The sequence below is a fragment of the Cydia strobilella genome, chromosome 4, assembly GCF_947568885.1.
Source record: "Cydia strobilella chromosome 4, ilCydStro3.1, whole genome shotgun sequence".
NCBI classification, from domain to species: Eukaryota; Metazoa; Arthropoda; class Insecta; order Lepidoptera; family Tortricidae; genus Cydia; species Cydia strobilella.
In genome coordinates this window covers 21869021-21894402 of record NC_086044.1, presented here as the reverse complement: position 1 = coordinate 21894402, position 25382 = coordinate 21869021, and the positions used below count along the sequence as shown (strand labels likewise).

General features: G+C 38.9%; 1 protein-coding gene across 1 annotated transcript in view; it reads left to right on the top strand.

The window, feature by feature from the left end:
* The window catches only part of LOC134740809 (nephrin), a 675842-nt gene that overhangs the window by 644334 nt on the left and 6126 nt on the right, over positions 1 to 25382 (top strand). Inside the window, exon 16 of the mRNA XM_063673431.1 lies at positions 20678 to 20760. Within this exon, the coding sequence (XP_063529501.1) occupies positions 20678 to 20760 (83 nt within the window). The remainder of the gene's footprint in view (positions 1 to 20677; positions 20761 to 25382) is intronic.

Here is a 25382-nt window from a genome sequence, read left to right as displayed (position 1 = left end):
GCCATGGACGTTGAGTAAACTCGAGGATGCGGTGAATTTTTTTTACTTTCAATCCATGTCTTATAGCCTGTAGCAGATTTATATAATGAATTTTATAATTGCTTTTATCTTCTAGTGTAGCTAATAATTTCTTTGTTTTACTCATACCTATCGATGGAACCTTATTTTCAAGACAAAACGGGAGGTCGTTGTGTAAATCATGCAAGCTCGTAGGATACTCTAAATCTACTTCAAAAAAGTAACCCTTATCATTTTCAGGACATAATGTACTCATATCGAAACTGATGATTTCCTCTTGAGACAGCCAGCGAAAACTTCCTGTAGGCAAATACTGGGACATAGCCCATCCATATAAATTATTAGCATCTAAATAAACGATGTAATTGGAAGGTTTATCCGAATCATAATTTTTCATATATTTATTATTTACTACTGCATATTTCCCACAACACTGACTCAGCCCCCCTCGTATTCCAGATGAAATGAATTTTATCATAGATATGTCAGTAAGTAGTTCTAACTCGATTTTAGTATGCTTTAGCATAGAGTCCCAGCTGAGTCCGGGGGCGGTATAATAATGAGCCGGGTCAAGCTTATACGTCTTAAGACAAACATCACGGAAGTTCTCAAAAACTTCTGCCAATAACATGACGTCGGTCTTAAGGTAGTGGTCACTATACTCCCCCAGAGTTCCGATATTGAAGGCATCCCAAACATCTCGGGCATATTGGTAATCCTCATCGGAAATGGGGGAGCTGGCGAGGCTGTTATAGAAGGCAGTCACAGGAGGTAGTGAAGTTTCCTCAAGCTGGGCCCACCCTCGTACATACTCATATGGGAAAACCCCCTTGCGCGTTAGTAAATCTATTTTATCATGAGGGAAATGCGAGGTGATAATGCTAAATTGATTTTTTGGAAGGTTTTGCACTAATGTATCCAATGAGGATGCCATGAATCTAAAAGAGTCTATAAACCTAAGATCTAACTTTAGAACCTCACTCTTTAAACTAAGTGATATAAATTTCTCTTTATTCTGAGGTATAACATTAACATTATCATACTTTTTCAATGATTTAATTATAAAGTGTGAGTCATACCCACTGAAATTATGCATCACTATGGGGATTGCGTTAATAATCTTATAATTTAAGTTGCAGTTAGAATGTGCAGCGCCCCTAAACTCACCTGTGAGGTGACAATGATCACGTACCCTATCATCTCCTAACACACCCCCACAAATATGACAGTTTATAACAGATTGGAATTCTACCTGCTGCTCTCGTGTAAGAGAACGCATTGGTTCTATAGTATTAATCTTGTTTACAAATGGCACTAACTCTGTCTCTAATGATTTAATAAACTCTTTCGCACAGTCCTCACCGCGAAATGTTACATATTTCGATTTTGATTCATCATATGAGCATTTAATAAAATAACCAAAGCTATACGGTTCATGTGACTGATAGTCTAGAGTATATGAGGAAGATTGAGACGGCGAGCATGTAGGTATTATAGGCTTTAGTAAAGCCTCGAAATCAGCATACACGACAACTGGTGCTCGTAATTGATTTCGAAAGTTTTTAAACTTTAATATATTATCCCCATCATTTGGTATAATTGTTTTAACATGGGAACAGTCATGTTTTATATGCTGCTTGAATTTAATTTCATTAGAAAAAGGTAAGAGACATCCATCACAAAACCACATCTTATGATGATGTCTTGAAAGCTGCGCGCTTATCAATCTACTTAAATTTTTTATCCAACAGAAGTGTTTCTTCTCACCATCTTCGATTATAAGCATATTTATATGACGGTCGCGTCGTTTTTTCGAATGATACACAGGTCCCGCTATTGACTCCTCAATGATTTCAAATACGTTTACACTTATATTATTCAATACTTCAAAACGTTTAATCCCACTCAATGACATGGGAAAAGACACTCCTTCAAGGTTTAGTATCTCCTTATAGTGGGGATATGATGTGGGGCGATCCACATGTTTATCACCAGGGTAGAGAGCACTAACAACGGCCCACGCAAAGCATGCGTTATCATCATTTTTAACATTAATACAGGCCTTCCTCGCTTGCACCCACTTTGGAAGGGGGATGTACGATGATCCTTGCAAGGGTTGATACTTATTAATATTCACTTCTAGATGCAGCACTTTACTTATAGCCCACCCACTGTCACGTTCTTGAAAGTCTTCAGCCTTGACTCGGATCTCCTCCATAAACGATTGATATATTTTATTTATTTTGCTAGCATCTAATGAAATCACTTTATTCTTAGTATTGAAAGATTTCACCTCCTCCACCTCCTGATCATTATCATTAACCTTTATCCATTTACTGTATCGTCCGAAGAGTTCTAAATTCACCTTAACAGCGCTCTTAACCCTAGAAATGTTCTCCTCTATAAGGTTAATAACTCGCAGGCGTACACTCTCCATGAAATCTTCAGGAGTGAGATATTCATCCTTCGAAAACAGTCTATATGAGATTATCCGGCTCTTGAAAGCGGATGTTACTATTTCCGTATCTCCATCATACATCTCACATTTTAGACTCTGTTTATGCATTGCACTCTTCAGGTGATTATGTAATGACGTGACATCTGTTTCACATATATCACATTTTCGCTTTTTGGAGGTTGATGCGTCATCTTTAGCTCGTAGTGGTAGCTCTTCATCGCTAACTCGACTGCGTTTCTCCCCCAACCGCTGATATGAATTTTCACATTTGGCAGGTATATCTTGCTTTGGAAAGGTCTTATCACGTTTAGAACACGCTGACTTATCCGACTTTAAATGTTTCTTACAGTAAACCACATGTCGAAGCATGTTATCTTTCCGAGTAAAGTTTTGGTTACAATATTCACAAACAATGACCATGTTTACTTTTTACACATCTACATACACTCAGACTGACGAAATTATTATTAGCTGGAAATTATTTACGAGGTACGGGGCGTGCCACGTGACGGCTGACTCGCAGGCAACTGGGCGTGCGTCTGCGGGGCGCGGGGAGCGGGGGACGTGGAAGTGTCTAGAAAGATGACGTAACTCAGGAATGCGGCGGTGAGGTGCGCTGGCACTGCCTGGTACACTCACATACACACACACACACACACACACACAAATGTCGCGACGGCAGGTGCAGGACGGCGGGTGCCGCCCACGCACATATTATTATTATTGTGATTATTGCATCATCAATCAAAGACAAGTCAAAGAAGAGACTGCATTTTTTTTTTGCTTAAAGAATAATAAGGGTTTATGTTAAAATAAAAAAATTGGTTAGTTATTGATACTTTTTATTTTCATCAATCTTTAATCTATTCAATGAAAATATAGGTATTACACAAAATATCGGCTGCATAACACTTTATTTCAGAGTCGACAATATCGTTTACGTTGCACAAACTACTTATAATATTGCGTGCCTGCTGAATATTGGTGGGGTAATATATCTTGAAATGCTTTTTGAAAAAGTTGAGACGGTTCTCATATGTAGACTTTATCTTGTTCAAGTATCCGATACGTGCGTTAATACACTCCATAACACATTCGATAAGACTCCATTCCATGTGGTTAATCACCAAGGGGTGTGAGTTTGTCATAGATTCATCATCATCGTCACCGTCACATGTGAGTAAAAGCAACGGTACTGGAGAGATACACATCCGAAGACGATCGCACTGAAGCAGCTCTGGTGAAACACTCATTGGGTTATGAAAGTAGTTTCCAATTACATCAACTTTTTCCGCAAACATTGCATTCCATTCTTCACAGGTGAGTTCATATTGTCCATTAAAACTGACACAGGTATCTAATCTGATTTTAGCTTCAATAAACTGCAACTTTAAGTATACATGGATATTTTCAATCAGAGCACTTGCATCAGCAGGACAGCGTTTAAGATTGTAGACACTCTTGCTCAGCTCACAGCAACCGAAACCAACAACATTAGCAGCAGCAGCAGCAGCACCGGAACAATCAATTGACGGTGTGTAAGAAGGTGAAAAAATGTTTGAATAATTCATTTTTTTAATTATTATTTTTTTAAAGCTCCAAGACACGTTTACAAGTGAAGACGGTCAATGGTCTACTGAATGATTTTACGCGTGGTACTGGTGAGTGCGTTGTACTCAAACAGTGAATCACTGATAATGAGACAGTATGCCGTGGTGTTAGCCGGCACGTTCCCTTTAAACTCCATTTCCAATTTAATATCAATAGCCCCAGCTCCCGAGTTGAAGCTGTCACACTGTCTTGACGTGTCGATGACTACCAATGGAGATTGTGTCTTGTAATGAGCATAATTTACTTGGGGGCTGGTATGATCACGGTTGTAGTAGGATAGTTGGAAATTGGTAAATACGTCATATAAAAGCACATAGTTGTTTGTTTTAAATTCAGCCGAAAAGGAATCGTATGGATAATACTGTGCGTTCAAATACGCCCTGCAATTGGTGAGATTACAATGGTCGAATATACTCATATCTTTGCTCTTGTCGTTCCTACGAGCCGTTTGGAAACCAACAATGAGATAGCGAGGTTTCTCCAGCTGAGTACTCGTCTTGATGCACCAAATATGACGTTCTGAGGCAGGTAGTATGGGGTATTCATACAGCTCCCACGTGCGGAACGCTATCTGAACCGGTATGCTTCTCTCAACATACGACATTAAGCGCAGTTTCTCCTTGTCTGATACTTTTATGACAGGCATCCTCCATGTGACACGGGTGATTTCAATCTCACCATTTGGAACCGGCGGTTGCGGTACCGTGTTGGCATCAACGGCTGCTAAATCTAAACAGTTTACATCTGTACTGGCGCGATTCAATATCAACTCGTGTTTCCCATTCATTATAACCTTCTTATAGTCCTCGGCGAAACCCAAGATATGAGATAGTGGTATAGTTACAGTAAACTTGTCATGTATCTTTTTGGCGCCAACTTCCCACCCCGCCGTCTGAAGACTATGATCCATTTCCTTGGTGTAGGAGACTAGTCCCTTCATGGTGGACGTGATACCGCAGTTTCTCGCTTGATCAATCTCCACACCGTTCAATTCATAACGAATGTCTTGAAATAAAAATGCAGCACCATTGTTCACCAGTAGACATCCTTTCTCCACTGTGCCCTCCACTAATATTTGACTCTGACTCGGCAGTAGAATTAGATCTTGACGGTTGATACAAATGTGGATGTTGTCGTTATTTTTGAAAGAGTCATTATACGGAGTGTATGGGTGAAATTCTATACTTTCTATACTATCGTCGAATAACACCTTCTCACCAATGTCTAATATAGATGACGAGGACATACTTTGAAACCGATACTCTGTAAAAATGCACTGTTTTCTCTAGTCAATTTCTTTGGCTGTTGTTGTTGTTGTTGTTTCTGTAGTGACTGGTGCAGCTGTCTCTTGTTAATACGACGATGACGATGAGGACGAAGAGTAGTAGTTCTCTCAACGAGAGCAAGATCTCGACTAATTGTAGAGGTGTTGTTACCAGGGCTTTTATTGTTATGAATAATCATTTTACTTTTTACGAATATGCAAACGAAGTGCAATGCTTTCACCTCGAAAATTCACCGTATCACCGTGCTCGTTTACAATGCGCAAACCAATGTTTTGTATGCGAATGTTACTCTTCTTGACAGGCAGATATATAATGTTGGTGGGTTGTTCAATAATTTGATAGCCGGGCGGGACGTCAGGTGAAAACTCGTGTAAAACATGTGACGGCTTGTTGTTTACGAATGAGCCCTCCACAATGTTGCACTCTATTCTTATAGTGTTTGTTATGATTATGTTAATTGTTTTATCCGACCAATGTGCAGTTTTTGCTTTGAGCTTTTTCGGTGAATAACCAAACAGTGACCCTATGCTGTTTGGTTTGTCAAAGTGAATATCATACTTTGGCGAGAAAATCATACATTTGGAGGTATTGTTATTTACCAAGATGTCTGCCACTGCCACCATTCCTTCACCCTCTGACCCTTTAGTCCTCTTTGACATTTCCTCCTTCAACAAGTGTATTATGCTGGAGAGCTCGTATGAACCTTCAGGAATTGCGATTATATCATCCCCATAGTGAAACAGATTATTGCTCTTATCAACATTGGGAATAGTGTTGAAAGTCTTAAAGTACACGAGAGCACACTCGTAAAAACCATCAATGTCCAATTCTAGAGCCGGTTGAAAGTCTACATTCAACACAGGCTCGTTACCGCTCACACTAATTGTGAATGATGTCATAGACATGATGATGATGATACCTGCTGACGTCTACCACGTTTAATGTAAGAATGAAACTACACATGTAATGCTCATGATATTTATTTAAAACAAACGCTTAGCATTGGTATATAGGAAATCCAAACACAAGTGTCCACAATTTACAGTATTAAATTTCTGCAATCGATTGTAATTATACTCTATTCGCACGTTGCGTTGTTGTTGTTGTTTGACATCATTTATATAATCAATAAACTCTCGAGGTGGCCTCAAATCACCAAAGCTATCAAAATATAGACAATAATCACCCTTTTTCGCATAGGCACACCAATGCGTACCTTCACCCCGCTGAGAGTCCAAATTGATAATACCAGTTTCATAATAGTGAGGTTTCTTTGGGAGATTATCTCGCATGAAAACACCTCTAAAGTAGGGGATTTTCACTCTACGTTCAAATCTCACAATGTCCATATCGGTGAGAGCTTTACCCATTGGGGGTAAATTTAATTTCTTGTTTTTTTTTTTTCATCGCCTCCATTAGCCGGTGTAATGTAGAGTCCCATTCCACGTTTATAAGGTGCTAAATATAAACCTCTACCGACAATCTTGCTTTCGGTATTATTATTATTATTATTTCTGCTCTTTACCATTTCATAAATATTTTTAGCAACAGTGGTAACACCACCGGCCAAAGTTCCCGTGGCGGCTAAAGCACCCAGTAGCGGTATCAAAGCTGGCAGGAAACCGCCTCTCTTGGGTATCGGGATGACTCGCTGTTTGTGTTGTCCCTTGACAATCTTTCCTTTAACAAAATGTTTTGCCGCTTTTACACCCACTTTGAGTAGTGTATTAGTAGTTGTATCCTTCTTTTTCGCAATGTGTTTCTTTACAGCATCACGACTTGCTTTTATGACTTTTGATATGGGAATCATGCCCATACCGTGTTTAACTTTATACTTCATAATCTTATCTACCGCCAACGCGGCAATACGTTCACCAATTGGACGATTGTGGCCACCAAGCCAACGATTTTTAGCAGCTTTGGCCAATAGTAAATCTGCTTGATGTCGTCCCTCCAATGTCTTGTCACGCGAGTAGGCTATATCGTGTAATTTACAAGCTTCGTCAAGCGGATTCACACCAGGATCGTTGCGAGCCAATCTCTCCTTCAATCTAGTACCGGGACCGCAATAATTGTAACCGGGTATGTGCACTTCAAATGGTAGATTATTAATTAAACTATTTATTATACCACCACCGCTACAGCTATTATGAGGTTGCTGTCGTCTACGTCGTTTGGGATTATGTTTAACACTAACCCCACCAATGTGTGTTATCATCTCAAGTATCACTACTTGACTGTGCCGGTGATTATAAAGTATGCCTATATATATCTATATAATTTTTATACTTTTGGACATGTGAATGTGTATAAAATACACGTCCTTACGATTTGGTACATCACACTGAAATGAAGCTTAAAAAACAAAACACGTCACTCGCTATTAAAGATTGGAGTGTTGTGCTGGATGACAATGTAAAAGCACATGATCAAAACTCTTTTAAACATGGCTCGTTGCTGGCGAATAACATTAGATGTCTCATCTGTGGACCTTCCAATTGTGGCAAGACAAATGTTTTGTTGTCTCTACTCTTACATCCGAACGGTGTAAAGTTTCATAATGTGTATCTGTATTCGAAATCATTGAATCAACCTAAATACAAGTTTCTGGGTAAAGTTTTAGAGCAGGCGGGTGACATGCCGTTTCACACGTACAATGATAAGAGTCAAGTCGTCCCACCGGAAGAAGCCGCCGAGGACAGCGTCATTGTATTTGATGATGTGGCTTTGGAAGATCAAGATGCCATTCGTCAGTACTTTGCAATGGGACGTCATCGTTGGTTGGATTGTTTCTACTTGTGCCAGACATATAGTAGGATACCTAAACAGTTGGTACGTGACAATGCCAATCTTATATTGCTATTCAAGCAGGACGAGTTGAATTTAAAACATGCCTATGACGATCACGTAAACACCGATATGAGTTGGGAAAAGTTTAAGGAAATTTGTCGCGAGTGTTGGCAGAAAAAGTACACTTTTTTAACAATCGACAAGGAGAGAGACATTAACAAGGGTCGATATCGTAAAGGATTTGACGTTTTCATTATTGTATAAAATTTAGTGTCATCTCCGGTTTATTATCAGTTTTATGCGGTCAGCTACTGAGGACGAACCTCTATTAATTTACATTAGCAACGGTGCACTTGTACTAAAAAAGAAGAAGAAGAAGAAGAAGAAGACATGTTTGGTAACAAAAAGTTGAAACGGAAACTCGTAGACTCCATTGAGAGTGTAAAGAGAAAAGTAAAAGCGTTGCGAGCAGATAAGACGTCGCTCGACACTTCGCTAGCGCAAACCTTTGAACCAATTACAAAACCGCTCAATGTTTTGATGAATAAAGCTTTAGAGTCAAAGGGTAATAATAAGAATGATAATGGTGACAATGCCAAACCCACAGTAATGAATTACCCTCATCATCCTCATCCTCCCTTGATAAATACCTCCACACCATTACCACAAGGATCACGTAAAAGGAAATATCTAATCAAAACCGAAGAGCCCAATAGTAAACTACTCAAGTACAGTAATAATCTTTTAAAAAAAACACAACAGTTTGCTGATGATGATGATTATGATTCGAATGATTTTAATGATGATGATGATGATGAAGAAAAAGATGATGAAACAAAAACAGAGGGAGATGAAGAGCTTACGAGTAGCGATAATGATGATGATGATATGAAGTCGGCTCTTGACATTGACGCTGATGAAGGTGGTGGTGGTAATAATAGTAGTATTGATGATCTACAAAACAAATATATTAAACATCTTATTAAAACGCCAAAAATACCATTTGGTGTTTATCTCGAGGATGATAAAATGCATATTGGTAATAGTCGAGTTAAAATCATTGATGACGTGTTACATGTTAAACATGCACGATTCAACATGACTCCTGGACTGTTGGAACTCATCTTTAAAAGACTACCAAACAAGCATATTGTTTCGAGAAAAGATGTAGAGGATTACAATAAGATTTTAGACATGACAAACGCTCATCGTAGAGGATTCTCACCAAACGGTCAATTGAGTGGAGATAGAAGTTTAAAGTATCAACGCTATATTAAACAACTACAAGAATCAAAGAAACATAAAGGAGGTGGATGTTTGAACTCTGGTAAAAGGGATTTATTAACAACTAAAACTTTTTATCCGAAAACTGATTACATCTATTGGGATGATCCAAACGAACTGGTGAGTCGTTTACAGCTTTTGATAGCATCACAGAGTGCTGGCAACACCTCTCATTCGAACGAGATCAATGCAATCGTTGAGGAACTGACTGAGAGCGGTATAGTTTTAAAGTAAGAAAACTGACCCTCTTCTGTTGGCTGTTTTTTTTTTTTAAACCTGTTATCTAATAAAACAGACCTGTTTTGTATCCAAGCCTCCCCACACGTACACGCCCCTTGTTATAAATACGGATGAGGACTCTCTCCATGGTTCACTTTCACAATGCCTCTTAACAAGTTTGGACAATACTTGGGTAGCGAATCTACAATCCGTGACGACATAAAAGTGGAACGAGATTTGGTAAATTTTGAAAATAGACGAGTGGCGGGAATTCACAAGTCTTTTCTCAAAACTGATGCCATATGTAGAGCTGAACTAGATGAACAAGTGGTATTTTTAAACGCAAAGCTAAAGGCAAATGTTAAAGATTTAAAAGATTTACGGTTCAAGCTTGAAAAATTATCACAAAGAATTGCTACACCACAACCACAAACACCATCGGAAGCGGCAGCGTTTCCAGGAAAGCGTATTATATTGAAGAAAAATGAGTAAAGCTCAAGTAGTAGACGAGATACATAAGTATGCGAGAAAAACATTTCCACGTCGTCGATTCGTTCAGAGGGGGCTCGATGACACGTGGCAGATTGATCTAATTGATATGCAAAAGTACTCCAAGTATAATAACAACTATAAATACATTCTAGTGTGTATTGATACCTTTTCAAAGTACGCTTGGATGCAACCGCTAAAATCTAAAAGCGCTGAACATGTTACAAAGGCAATGAGCAGAATTTTGAGTCAAGTCGGCAGAAAGCCCAAGAATATTCAATCAGATGATGGGAAAGAGTTTTTCAATGTCAAATTTCAATTGCTCATGAATCGTCATCACATCAATCACTACTCTACCTATAGTGCGATGAAAGCTTCCATAGTGGAAAGACTAATTAGAACCTTAAAACATTGGATTTGGAAACAATTTAGCTTGAATGGTTCATACAAATGGCTACAACTGATAAGCCAAGTGGGATATTGTTACAACAACAAACTGCACCGCACTATCGGTATGGCGCCGGCGAGTGTGAATAAAAACAACTCTAAACAGTTGTTACATAAAGTCTACAATCACATTAAAATCAAACCTCGTGCCAAGTTCAAGGTGGGTCAACATGTGAGAATTAGTAAATATAAATCCACTTTCGCCAAAGGCTACATAGGCAATTGGACTACGGAGATATTTACAATAACTAAAGTGCAAACTACGAATCCAGTGACATATTTACTTCAAGACGCTAATCACCAACCCATCTCTGGATGTTTCTACGAACAAGAGTTGCAGAAAACTAAACACAATGACATTTATCTAGTGGAAAAAGTTTTGAAACGTCGTGGAAATAAAGTGTATGTAAAATGGCTCGGCTTAAATGAAAAGAGTTGGATAGATAAAGATAACATTGTCTAAGTTTTCTTTTTTTTCTCAATAAATATTTATCTACTCTAAGTCAATGAGGTTTCATTCAATAAAAACATCTCTATATATATATATATATATATATATATATATATATTTATTTTATAATTGTGTAGTACCTATTTATACATTCGCAGCGAGCTAGCAATTTAAAATTAAACAATTAGAATGGGAAAAAAAACATCTATATCTGTACGAGGACTCTTACACACATTCATAATCACCGGAAGCTATTATGTTCGGACCTACCACACAAAATATAACATTGATCAAACAATTAAAAGATTTCATATTGAACACTGCACGTGAAAAAAGTTCCGCTTTAACACCGCCTAATAACACAATCCAGTCTTGATAGTTGATTTGAGCGTCTTCCACAATCTCTTCCACTGTATCGTTTAAATCATACCACATTACAATTAACCAGTAAACATGACAATCGTCTGCATGGTGACCTTCGAAATATATACGTTTCAACAATTTCGCTACTTCCCCTCTAAATGTGTGTAATGCCATGGGCAGGCGCCATCTTTTAATCAGAGTATTGTCCTCGAACGCTTTTAGCCACTTGATTTTCATTTCATCACTGCTGCTGCTGCTGCTGGTATCGCTCTCGGTATCGCAGCAGTACATGGCCCCATCGTCTTGTGCTTTTGTTGTTGTTGTCATCGGTTGTGCTGCTGCTGCTGCTGCTGCTGCTGGTGGCGATTGAGAAGTGGAACTGCTACAGCCACTGCCGCCGACGCCGCCGCCGCCTGTTTTAATGGTGGACAACCAGCACTGGCAGCACCAAGTGGTGGTGGTGGTGGTGGTGTTGGTACCGTCAGTCGTGTCAGCTGCAGCTGGGGAAGATATAATACAAAATATTGTAATTATTTATATTAAAAGTAAGCAAGTGTAAAAGTGATAGATTTTCAAATTACATAGAACAGAGTTTAAATACTCAACATGTTAGTACAACTTGTATATAATTGAAATAAAAACTTACATTTGGCATGTGATGAAGCTTGCAGATCCATCGTTATTGACTATAACGCGATATTCGTTGTGACACTGGAATAGTAGTAGTAGTAGAATATGGTAGTAAGATGACTGTTTTATAAAAATATTGTTTACGAATCGCGAGCTCAAACGACACCGTACTGCGTGACGTGGCGTGAGGTTGGCTGGCCGACAACAACTGGGCGAGAGAATAACTTGCGTCATGCGCCGGGTGTCTAGACGCATGACGTAATCATGGAATGCGTACGCGGCTGAGTGGGCGTAGGGGGCGGGGTGTCTGGGTGCATACCTCATTTGCACGTGTCACTGCTGTGATGCCACATTCCGACATTCCAGTAGGACTCGCTGCAAATTTCACACAACGCCTAGTCCTACTATGATTCTGCTGCTGCTGCTCACATATAGTCTCGAAATTTGAACCTGTTATACAGTGACGAGGTGGCCTAAGGGTTCATCATCATGAATGAGAGACGTTAGCCCGGTTAGCTAAAGAATAGCGCCGGTTCGAATCCGACCTTAGCCACTGTGCATGGATGCGCCACCCCGTCACTTTTTTGTTTTTTTTTTCTTTATAAACTTAGCTTACAAAGTGTACTCAGTGCTGCTAGCGAGCGCCATCTATACATTTCTTAGCGCACTTTTGAAACGTAGCTTCCTCTAACGGATCTTTGCCTAACTAGCTGCGGACTTTTTTAGAACTACTCGGACGGCAGCTCATCTATACCTTTTTGTAGCGGATGTTTTTGGAACTAAAACTTCCACGTCCACTGACTCTAGCGACATCTATACATTTCTTAGCGCACTTTTGAAACGTAGCTTCCTCTAACGGATCTTTGCCTAACTAGCTGCGAACTTTTTTAGAACTACTCGGACGGCAGCTCATCTATACCTTTTTGTAGCGGATGTTTTTGGAACTAAAACTTCCACGTCCACTGACTCTAGCGACATCTATACATTTCATCGAGAACCATTAAGCGAATCGATAACTCGCATACAAAGTGGCGCCATCTAGCGGTGATCATTGCGGAACTAACAAGTGGCGCCATCTCACGGATCTTTGCCAAACTAACTAGTGGCGCCTCTGGCGGATTTCTATGGAACTCACAAGTGGCGCCATCTAACGGATTTGCTATGAAAATAACAACAGGCGCTCTTACACATACACAGTGGCGCCATCTAGCGGGGATCATTGCGGAACTAACAAGTGGCGCCATCTATACATTTCATAGCGGATATTTTTAGAACTAACTAGTGGCGCCTCTGGCGGAGTTTTATGGAACTAGCAAGTGGCGCCATCTAGCGGATCTTTGCCAAACTAACTAGTGGCGCCATCTGACGGATCTTTGCCAAACTAACTAGTGGCGCCCCCTAGCGGAAAAGTTTTGGTCTAGAACGGGAGGAGGAGGAGGGGCTAGAACCGGCACAAACTAACTACTCAGGCAAAATATTTTCATAGATATTAAGTAGAAAAAAATCGGGCAACGCCGAAATGATAATGGTTATTGATACTTAATTACGTGTTGAGCTTGTGGAGCATATTTGGAGTACTGTAGCCTAACCATGACTGCCTAAGCAGTGTCAAACTGGCATATTCGCTAACATCTGCGTAACTTACTTTCTATAAGTATACATCTCGTTAGCTCTAATATGCGAGTACGAGCTAGTAAAGTTAAAAAGTAAAATGTTCTTTATTGCACCACAAAAATAAAACAGATTTACAATGTAGATAAAGGCTCTTCCAGATGCATAGAAAGTAAGTTAGGCGCACGCTAGCTAGACTAAATATACAAATTGTAGTTGGATGGTTTTACGGTACACAAGAACCTTGCCGTGACCGAGCCAATGCAGTTCCCTAATGTATCTCATTCAATCTCAGCACAATACATACTCGTCTGCATTGTCCGATCGGATCTGAAAGATTCTTACAAGAAAATCGTATCGCCCGTTGCTCGCCGTGATTCTGAAGAAGATTAGATTCGATATTAGATCGTTTACCTTACAACGAACGATAATCTTAATTTAATCAATCGAGTGATATTGGATAAGAACGGTGCAGTCTCTTATCACATTTCTCATTATACTTTTGAAGAGTATTCGTAAATATCAAAGAAGAAAATGTAGTAAATGAAATGAACATGCACTGTTCAGCACTGTAGAAATGTCACACATTGCGTCATAAAAATCAGATCATTGCAATTATACCCTATTAATTATCCTTAAGTTTCTAGACTTACTGAAATAATCTATTGAATGTATATTTGTAGTAACAGCTTGCAAAAAGTTAATCACAGCATAAAAGCTACATGCTCCTAATTTTAATAAAAGAGCAGTCCTCCAGTCCAGTTCCAGTTCCTCTTTTGATGTTTCTAATAATTCTAGAGAGCAGATTTTTGTTTTGACTCAGTTACGATAAACCTATCAATGGAATATCATCAGACCAAAACTCTTCTACATCGTGAAACTAACATTTGTGACACTGAACACCATGGCTCAACTTCAGAGCATTTGTAAGTATCAAAGTGTTACAAATCAAAACATAAAGAATACTAGGTTGCATACTAGCGCAAAGCTTGATTTTGCAGTGCGCAAAACACAAAAAATTACCGTATTCGGGATTGAAATGCTCTCTCGTATTAGTCCCAAAAGCCGACGGCATTGGAGCTTTGAGCAGCGATAGGTTTGACGTGTTTTATGCTAACTCGGAGTGGATTTCGCCGGCCCCCTACTAGCCGCGGTCGCGGTCTGGAGGCATATTCAGATCTTTGAACTATGATACATAGGTATCGTTGTGTCACATAAAGGCAGTCATGAGTGCTTGGAGTCTCGTAGTAGTAGCAGTAAAACACTTTATTGCACAAAACAAGTACACAACACAGAAAGAATACAATAAAGGCGATCTTGTGCTAACTTTTAAGCAACTGAGAGAAATAAATACGAAATGGTAGTCAAACTAAGATTTGTACATGAAGGCAAGACTTAAATGAAGTAGCTAACCTTAGAATCATAACATTAGGTAGATAGGCATATATAAATAATTAAATCCATATACAAATAGTTATTGAATCTTACAGCAATAAAGAGAAAAGACGAGGAGATTTGCAAATGAGCCAAGGTCAATATATCCTAAAAAGTTAATAGATATAGTGGCAGCAAATCGACCACGTTGCGTGTAGAACCAACGGCCGCTGGGGCAGAAAGGTTCTGAGTGAAGACCAAGCGGCTTGGGAAAGAGCGTAAGGTGGTCAGGATTTTTGATCAATTTGCGGTCAGCGCACAACCTGTAGTTGTGGAGGTCTTTCGACCATGATGATGATGAGATGCGCCGATTGAAATCTGAATTTGCTTCCTGTTTTCAATTCCGAGTGTCGCCGCGTTGAATATTCACGAATACATCAATATTCATGAATACATCACCGCTTCTGTTTCAAAATATTTTTCAATATACTCCCGCGACGTTCTCTGAGGAAGCATTGTATTGTAAATTAATTGCGAATGGAAAATTCTTAAAAATGCAATTATATTTATCTGTTTATAAATTGACACTGACCCTACTTAACAGGAGGTCCCTGGTTTGAATCCCGTTAAGGGTTTTTATTTGTGTGTTTATCACGAATATTTGTTCCTGAGTTACGAATGTTATCTATGTATCTAAGTATAAATTTATCAATAAAAATATGTATCTCACCGCCTAGTACCCATAGTACAAGTTTTGCTTAGTTTGGGGCTAGGTCAATCTGTGTAAGATTGTCCCCAAATATTTACGTATTTATTAAAATGAACTTTGCTCCTGTCGTCGGCATTGTTAACCAATGCGACTTGGGTATCTTTAGATAAGTGAATAAGTCTATTAGTAAGTTGGTTTCATCACCTGTCCACTTTATGCGATCTCTTTCACTCAAGTGTCAATTTGAAAGTTTAAATACCCATCTTGTTAAAACTTTTCTGAAAACCATTGCCGGTGTACCTATTTGTTATCCTGGAGGTCTATTCGTCTTTTCGGCCATCTTTTATTCTGAAGGAGTGATTTCTTGTTATTAATTTGTAATGGATATGATTATTTTCTTTCAAACATATGGTCACTGTTCGGCCATCTTTTATTCTGAAGGATTGATTTCTTGTTATTAATTTGTAATGGATATGATTATTTTCCTTCAAACGTATGTGTCACTGTTCGGCCATCTTTTATTATGAAGGAGTGATTTCTTGTTATTAATTTGTAATAGATATGATTGTATTCCTTCAAACATATGTGTCACTTTGAATCTCTGTCTGAACAGATTTCCTGTACAGAAAACTGCATCTAATATAGTGTTTAGATTTCAAACAGTCCCCTTACGGCTTATCCTTTGTCTATTGTTTAGTGATATTCCTTAGCTGAGTGGTCTTTGCGGTTACTCAGTGCTGGCAAGTCGAACGCTACAGAACAGAAACAGTCTAAAATGTGTCATCGATATGCGTAACAAAGGCGCGTTATCGGAGAGCGCACTTACACTGGTTTATACCATCTATCTATTTTTAGTGATTTTTATGGATATAATTGGGAACAATTCATTCGTTAGCACAAACACATTAAAACACCTTATTTCTGCGTTTAATATGCATGTCCGGGGTAAAACAAATAATATTCTCACATGAAACCAAGTCGATTGCCATTATCAAAAACTCCCCCTCTTAATTATTTCCAGTACACTAGGTTTTTAATTCAAGCAATTTAAATTAACTCAAGGCACATTAGTAGCCCGCTATTAATTATTTCTTGCGTCGTGACTCGGCGTCTTTGAATGTAGTGATTAATCAGGTTTTTTCCGGGAGATAAATCTGCGCGACCCGCGCTAATTTATGTGGACACCGCGACTAAGCCCGGACTAAATAAGAGTGCGGCGATTCATCTTCACAAGCCTTTCACTTTAAATGCTCTGTTTATTTTTAGGAAGAAAACTTAAGACTATTTTCATGGCACTGTGTTGTGCATGTTGTTGTGTTGTGTTGTGTTGTGTTGTGTTGTGTTGTGTTGTGTTGTGTTGTGTTTTGTTGTTGTGTGTGTTGTGCATGGTTGTGCATGGGTTGTTGTGTTGTGTTTTAGGGTTCCGTACCCAAGGCGTAAAAGCGGGGCCCTATTACTAAGACTCCGCTGGCCGTCTGTCTGTCAGCAGGCTGTATCTCATGAACCGTGATAGCAAGACAGTTGAAATTTTCATAGATGATGAATTTATGTTGCCGCTATAACAACAAATACTAAAAAGTACGGAACCCTCGGTGGGCGAGTCCGACTTGCACTTGGCCGGTTTTTTTTTAAGTCATGCGAATATAAATTTATTTCAAAATTCTGATAGAGCATCAGAAAATTACCTTTATTAGTAATATCCAGTCTAGTTTTTTCGTACTTAAAAAAAAATATAAGGTTATTTACAAAATTTATCAATAATTAAATATATTCCAGTTTTTAGTATGTTTATTAACAGGACGAGCACGAAGCTAGGTCTACACTCTACAGCTCACGGAGCTACTATGATTTTAGGGCCTCGTTCGACACGTGCTTTTTTACTTTACTAGTTACTTTCTGGGCATACTTACCTAATAAAATACTCTAGAATACGTAGTATACGCACGTATCTGCAAGTATACGTAACTACAGTAAGGCCCGGCAAGAACAGCCCCATCCACTAATCGGAGCCTCCCCCTTGCGTTATCAGCACATATCTCTTTACACGTCCAATTTGCTTCACCGGAAATTGGGGAAAAAACTATACCGCTCGATACCGCTACCACGAGGCAAATTCTGTTTTAACAGTCTAATATGGAGTTAAAATGATTAAGCCAACATAAGATTATAACAACAAAAATAACATTAAATTAGTCTGAGACGCCACGTGTGTGGATACCCTTCAGCAGTCCCACCAGAGACCTTGACGAAGGCTGGGACGGCTGCCGAAGCGGCTGACCGCCTCAAACGGCGCGAATATACAGCCATTGATTCTGGTTGCTTGTTTGAGCCGTTAGGGGTAGAGACCCACGGGCGCAGAGGACCCAGAGCGCACTCCATATTCAGGGAGCTAGCGAAGCGTCTCACTGACGTTACGGGTGACCAGAGGGCTGGTTCCTTCCTTGTCCAGCGAATTGGCATCGCCATACAGTACCGCAATGCCACCAGCCTTCTGGGCACCCTAACATCTGGCACCGAGCTACCCCCATATTTTTACTTGTAAAATGTGTATCTAGATATTCATAGTTTATTAAATCATTAGTAAGAAGTTGATCTTATTGTTATGATAGGAGTCAAGAGTCGCCCTTATTGATGCGGTGTGAGATACTTGGTGATACTACTCAAGGACATATATATCAATAGAGATGGAAATCATATCAAATTGTTAATACAAATCGGCGCCTACGCCGTCAACGTGCTTATTTGTTATCGTCAACCAATTTACAAATATTAACACGCAATAAATTGCCCGTCATCCAATCTCGTATTACGTTTTTCCACTGGCGTCGCTAGCCAGATTTTAATATTATTTCGACAAATGGCCATTTTTTACAGCGTGATAAATATCGCCATATGGAGAACTTTAGTCCACAACTTTCAACTATGGTTCATATTCAAGTTCCAGTATAATATGTATAAATATTTTTCAAAATATGTTGAGTTGAGCATCCAATAAGTATAGAAAAAGCATTATTATATCTAAGCAACCAAACAAATGTAACGAGTACAAATCAAAAAGGTTCGTTAATAATCAACGTTAAAATCTGGGCCATATTTGTATTATAGGAGTTTACGGAATCTATTAAATCAATTAAATGTAATGTGAATGTCACCGAAATAGGGTTATTAATAGGGATTACTTATATTAAGTTGTTAAGTGAGACATGCTACGTTTAAATGTATTTAGCCTTTTGGGTATAGCCCGAAAATTAAATCAACTTCTACACCATTACCTAGCCAGTGTTGGGTAGAGCTAGGTGCGTATAGATAAACCCCGAATTTTCAGACTTTACCCAAAAGGCTTGGGGTAATACTAGTTATACCCGGGTAAACTTAAGATCAAACTTTTAACATTACCCGTAACATATACATATATACGCGGTGAACCGATTGTGTAAAAAATGTAAGCATCGTATTTTGCTTACACTATTTTAAATATACTAAACCTAGTATAAACTTATACTAGGTTCGCAAGTTTGGCGAACCTAGTATAAGTTTGAAATGTACCATACTTTTTTGAAAAAAAAAAAATATATACACGGTGCTTCATGACACACTGAAAACCTAAAAACAGTTTGTTCAGAATCGATGGGAGAATCGATTGCGCTATATTTTAATGAGGGTAATTTTTTTTTTTTTTTTTTACATGCCAAGATTGCCAAGTCTACAAGTTTGTAATGTGACAATATCAATAACTAGCATTTGACACGGTATTTGTCAATGAGCAACACCCTTAACTGGCCATTGGTGAACCTTATCTCGTTGCAGTAAGGTATGCAAATGGTCAGTTAACAGTGTTTACGATGCTAACTAGCAATTGTTTGACGTCACTAAAACGACGAAGTATTTTGTGTAGAATTACCATTCGAATAGAATTGTTAGGAAAAGTAAACAATGAATATTTTTTTAATATGTATCGGATTAATAAATACTCAAGATGAGTTCAAAATATAAAAAAAAACTGTTGGGGTGTCTCAGGTTTTCAGTGGCTCAAGTAACACCGTGTATATAGCAGAGCGAGACCACTTCTACATTTGCGTGAAAACACCAAAGCGACTAATTTAGATTCAGATTCAGATGTTTTATTGGTAAAAGGCAGTCATTTTACAAGTCAATAAATTACATAATATCTATGCTTAAATAATTTTACATTTTAGGTAGGTACTAACTAATTATTGTTACATATTTATATTAATATTATATATTTACATTAATTTCATTATTATATATTTATATCTAATAATTAATTACTTGTTCTCATTATTGTCATCATTACGTGTTCTGTTGTGCTTTAATTGTTTGATTCGATGCCGGTCATTAATGTCAGTCCATCGAATGGTCGCTGGAGACGCTCGTCCTGTCAAGCTCTGACACGTGATGCTTCCAGTGCGGCGTCCTTTTTTAGCAATTGCTGCTGCAATTTTAACAAAGTAACCTCAAAAATGCTTGAAATATAAAATTATGCTATAACAAACAACATTTTCTCAGTTCAGAGGGTTGTTTTGTTTTATTGTGTGTACTTAAAGGCGTTTTTGTTTGGTTCATAAAATACGAGTACGTAATCTAAAAATACGTCGATAAAGATTTTTTTAAGAATATTTTTCTTTCTTATACATTTTTTACAAAATCACATTAAAAATGATAATTCCGTTAAAAATATTTATCCTTCCTTCCTTCTTTTTATCAGGCACACTCGTGCCTGAGGAAGGATTCCCAAAGAATCTGAAACATGTCGCCAAAAGCGACTAAAAATAATAGTGAGTGAAACCGTACTAATATATCTAAATATTTTGAAATACGATATCACGATCACGAATACGAATTTTGAATCACGATAGTTTAAGTTCGATTACTTCCGTTCAAGTTTGAATATTTTCTAAAGTGTTTTTTTGTCACAGGCGAATCAGCGGTGGGCATCGGACGACTAACAGCAGCATCACCAGCACGGACTGCTCCCGCGCCACTTTCCACCCCAGCAAGTGTAAGTACATTAGTTTATAAAAAGCTTTGGAAACTTAGCAAAAGACAACTCCAAATCATAACAGGGGTGTTTACTGGCCATTACGGGGTCAAAGGAATTCTGGCCAAGGTCCCATCTGACAACACCGATTGTCGTATGTGTAGCGAAGAGGAAGAGACAATAGAACAACTTGTGTGAATGTCACGCCCTCGCCAGGCAAAGAATGAAGAACTTTGGAACGGGCTATCTGGAACCAAAGGAATTCAAAACGCTACCCATGAGATCCATCATCCGGTCATATGATGGTGGGAAAAGCTCTCGAGTAGCGGACGGATCTTTCCTAAGGGGTAACTGCACAAAAGATCCCTATGGGTCGAAGTGTATCCGCAAGGGCCCCTGAAACCATAAGATAAGAAGATAAGTACATTAGTTCACTTACTACATTTGTCTATTGTCCAACTCCTCATGGTAACGCTTACATGCTTATAGCCTTGTCACTAAGCATGCGTTATACAATGAGTAAATAATTCGATTGTTATTTTGAACTGTCAGCCTGGATAAGCGTTAGTCCGTTTGACAACCTATCCAAAGTCGGAGCACTACGGCGCGATTTGGGAAATGAATTAGAGATTCACTAGAGTTAGACAAGGAAAAGTCTGCAGCTATTTTGATAGCATACGCAGTGCAAGTGTTATTTTAAACGTCAAACGTCTATGAAATTATGACGTATAAATAACACTTGCACTGAGTGTACTATCAAAATCGCTGCAGACTTTTCTGGGTCTCTAGATATGAAATAGTCAAATATGTAACGTCCCACGATAAAAGGTACCTTATGGCGGATGGCGCTTACGTCGCGCCGCCATAAGGTCGCGCGATGTAAACGCCATCCAATATTAATTGGAGCGGCGTTAATAATAGCGTAAGCGCCAACCGCCATAAGGTACCTTTACCCGGTGAGACGTCACATATCTTTGCTATTTCGTATCTAGTGAATCTCTAATTCATTTCCCGAATCGCGCCGCTAGTTTTTACTAAAGCGACTGCTAACTGACTTTCCAACTGTCTACTGGCTTGGCGGAATTCCGTTTATTCCCGTAATAGCGTCCATTAAGATATTATAGCTCTATAACTTTTGATTCTGGACTTTTCTATTCATTGAGCAAAAATCAACAACTTACAGTAACTTTACGCTGGTTCCACTGCAGAAACGACATCAAAGAGAGCTTCTCTAAGTTGATTGCGAAGGATTTAGTAAATGTTTATCAGTTTATATTAGTCTTATTCCACTGTTTAAGTACCAACCCATATCCCGCGCTCGCTTTGCTAATTACAATTACTTACTACCGCAAATAAAATCGCACTATATTTGCCTTTGAGTGACTATCAAAGCTGCACCGGGCGTACAAAAACGAAACTCCTAAATCGTATCAGATTCATGGGGCCAAAAAAGCCATACCCGTCAGTCTCATCGGAATATTGAGTCGGCAATCCATTTGTGCGTGCGGCCGATCGCCCATTACCCGCGACACACGCATCAATCCGATCGCATTCTCATCTCTTAAAAGCCCCCCTTTCCCCCCAGTCATCTGATATTGGGAATAACTCTTTCGTACGTGCCATTAGTTTGTTCCGCCACATGAAGCGACTTCGCGACTAAATTGTTACGTTTCTTAGTTGAAATTAAGTGTGTATTTCTTGGTGTACACGCTGCAGCGCAAGAGCGGTCGAGTGTAGTTTATTGAAGTCCGGTAGCTTCGTCGAATTTTACGCCGCATGCACGGCTGGCATGAGCATTTTCTCGCGTTCGTAGTCTATAAAGAAAATGACTCACTTTACGACCATTGACAAATATTTCAACTTTTAAATTTGTGAGGCAACTAATAGCATTCTTCAAGTTGTCGTCATTATATACCTAAGTATATTAACGGGTGCCTAGCTAAAATGACAATGGGACATCCCCAGTAGCATTTATACGTCATTATGACGTCAGCGACGTCATTATGACGTAATAATGCCGTCATTATGACGTCGCTGACGTCATTTTGCTACCTGGGATGGAGAAACACCAAACGAACCGAAAAAAATTATCGGGATCACAGATCACGTCAATTATTTTAAAGTTTCGATTGGAGTTTTCTATCCACTATTGTCATCTTAACTAAGATGACAATAGTGACCCTGATAAGATTCGTACTACATTAGATTTAAAATAAGTCACTTTTCACAGAGATGTTCATTTAAGGCGACCCATATTTATTTTCTGGAGTATATTTAATAGTAGTAAAAATGGTGTCGAGATATACTGTGAGATACATCGCCGGCACAGTTCTTCGCTAATTAAATTCTTCCTGACTCGGCATTGCACACACTAGATTAGGTTGAACAATGTCGCTGAATGCACACACTTCTACCCAGTGTAGTTAGCAGATTCAATTGTTGTGGATGTATTCCTTAGCTTTTTAGGGTTCCGTACCCAAAGGGTAAAAACGGGACCCTATTACTAAGACTCCGCTGTCCGTTTGTCTGTTACCAGGCTGTATCTCATGAACCGTGATAGCTAGACAGTTGAAATTTTCACAGATTATGTATTTCTGTTGCCGCTATAACAACAAATACTAAAAAGTACGGAACCCTCGGTGCGCGAGTCCGACTCACACTTGGCCGGTTTTTTTAGTATTAGAGTAAAACACCAGACAATGTTTAGTTTTTAGAAACCTGGAAGGATTCCAAAATATGACCTAGAAATTATCTGATTTCTTTAAAAAATAAATATTTATTTACCAACACAAAAATGAAGTGCACGTACTATACAATAGAAACCGGCCAAGTGCGAGTCGGACTTCCGTACGTTCGGTTCCGTACTTTTTTAGTATTTGATGTTATAGCGGAAACAGAAACACATCATCTGTGAAAATTTCAACTGTCTAGCTATCACGGTTCATGAGATACAGCCTGGTGACAGACAGACAGACGGACAGCGGAGTCTTAGTAATAGGGTCCCGTTTTTACCCTTTGGGTACGGAACCCTAAAAATCAGGTATAATTGACAAAAATGTGTAGTAAAATTTATGAGACTCGGCGAGCCAGCTGATTTTCAGTCCACAAGCAAAAAACTTACATCTAAAAGTAAAATGTATCTGTGCAGCTTTTAATCCGGAGGACGCGGAGTCGAACCCCGGCTCTTATCCATACTAATATTCATATCCATACTAATATTATAAATGCGAAAGTCTGTCTGTCTGTGTGTTACTTCTTCACGCTTAAACCGCTGAACCGATTTAATTGAAATTTGGTATACAGATAGTTTGAATCCCGGGGAAGTACATAGGATACTTTTTATTCCAGAACTCACCCCTCAAAGGGGTGAAAAGGGGGGTGGAAATTTGTATGGGGAATCAATAACCGCTGAACCGATTTAAATGAAACTTGGTATGGGGATAGTTTGAGCTGTGGGAAATGATAAAGAATAACTTTTATCCCCGAAATCATCCCTTAAGGGTGTATAAAAAGGGGTGGAAATGTATAATGTGGACCAATTTGGGGGTGAAAAAAGGATGGATTAAAAAGCAGATTTGTTAGAACCAAATTACTAATTCCACGCAGACGAAGTCGCGGGCAAAAGCTAGTCTGTATATAAGTTTCTCAGGGGGCTGAGCACGGTCGCACTTTTATCGCCTGTCACCATGCCTGTCACGTTCTAACAAGTACGGAAGTGCGAAAGTGACAGGCATAGTGACAGGCGATAAAAATGCAACCATGCTGCCACCGCAGAACATTGACTGTATGATGGCCGCTAGGTTCTTGTGCCTTTAGTTTAATGATGACAATGACTTGGCGCGCGCCGACGCGGTGCGCTTCGACGCCGCACGCCGCCTCCGCACAATCACGCCCCCGCCGCCGCCGAATAATGCCGCTCCGGCAACTCGATTAACATTAAGCGTAACGAATTTAGCATCGCTGACGAGTTTGCATTAAAATTCAACTCGCTCGTTACTTTATCGGTCGGTAACTCGGTTAACTGAAGTTCGATGTTTTTATTTGATGAGGACTTTGCAAAGTAAATTTAGGATGGAAGTTTTCGTGTAAATACGATAAAGTTTAATCTGAAGATGGGAGATGGGGCGGGCCGCCTACAGTCGCCGTGACCGATTTTAATTTGTTAAGTTACATTAAGCTCCATTTATCGAGTTTTATTTGACGCTGGTTATATCGCTGTGACATCAGATTATATTATTATGACGATTTTTGATGACAAATTCCGACATATTGGTGGTTACAACTAACCAACACTTAAATTTTAAATTTTGACAGTAAGTAAGTAAGTAAGTAAATACACTTTATTGCACCACAAAAGAAAAGTCAATAACATATTTACAAAGTAAATAAAGGTAGCAACAGGCGGTCTTATCGCTGTAAGCGATCTCTTCCAGACAACATAAAACCTAAACTAACCTAACCTATACTGACTGAACCTAAAACCTCGCTTTTTTGGTATATCCTATCTCATCTAAGTTTTTATTTGAGGTGTGAAATAAAGAGCTGTTGTGTATCTGCAATAAATGTTGTAATTATTAATAGAATCGTAACTCATCCCTACCTACACATATTACGAGTAAAATTTCGAAAGTAACTCTCTCTGT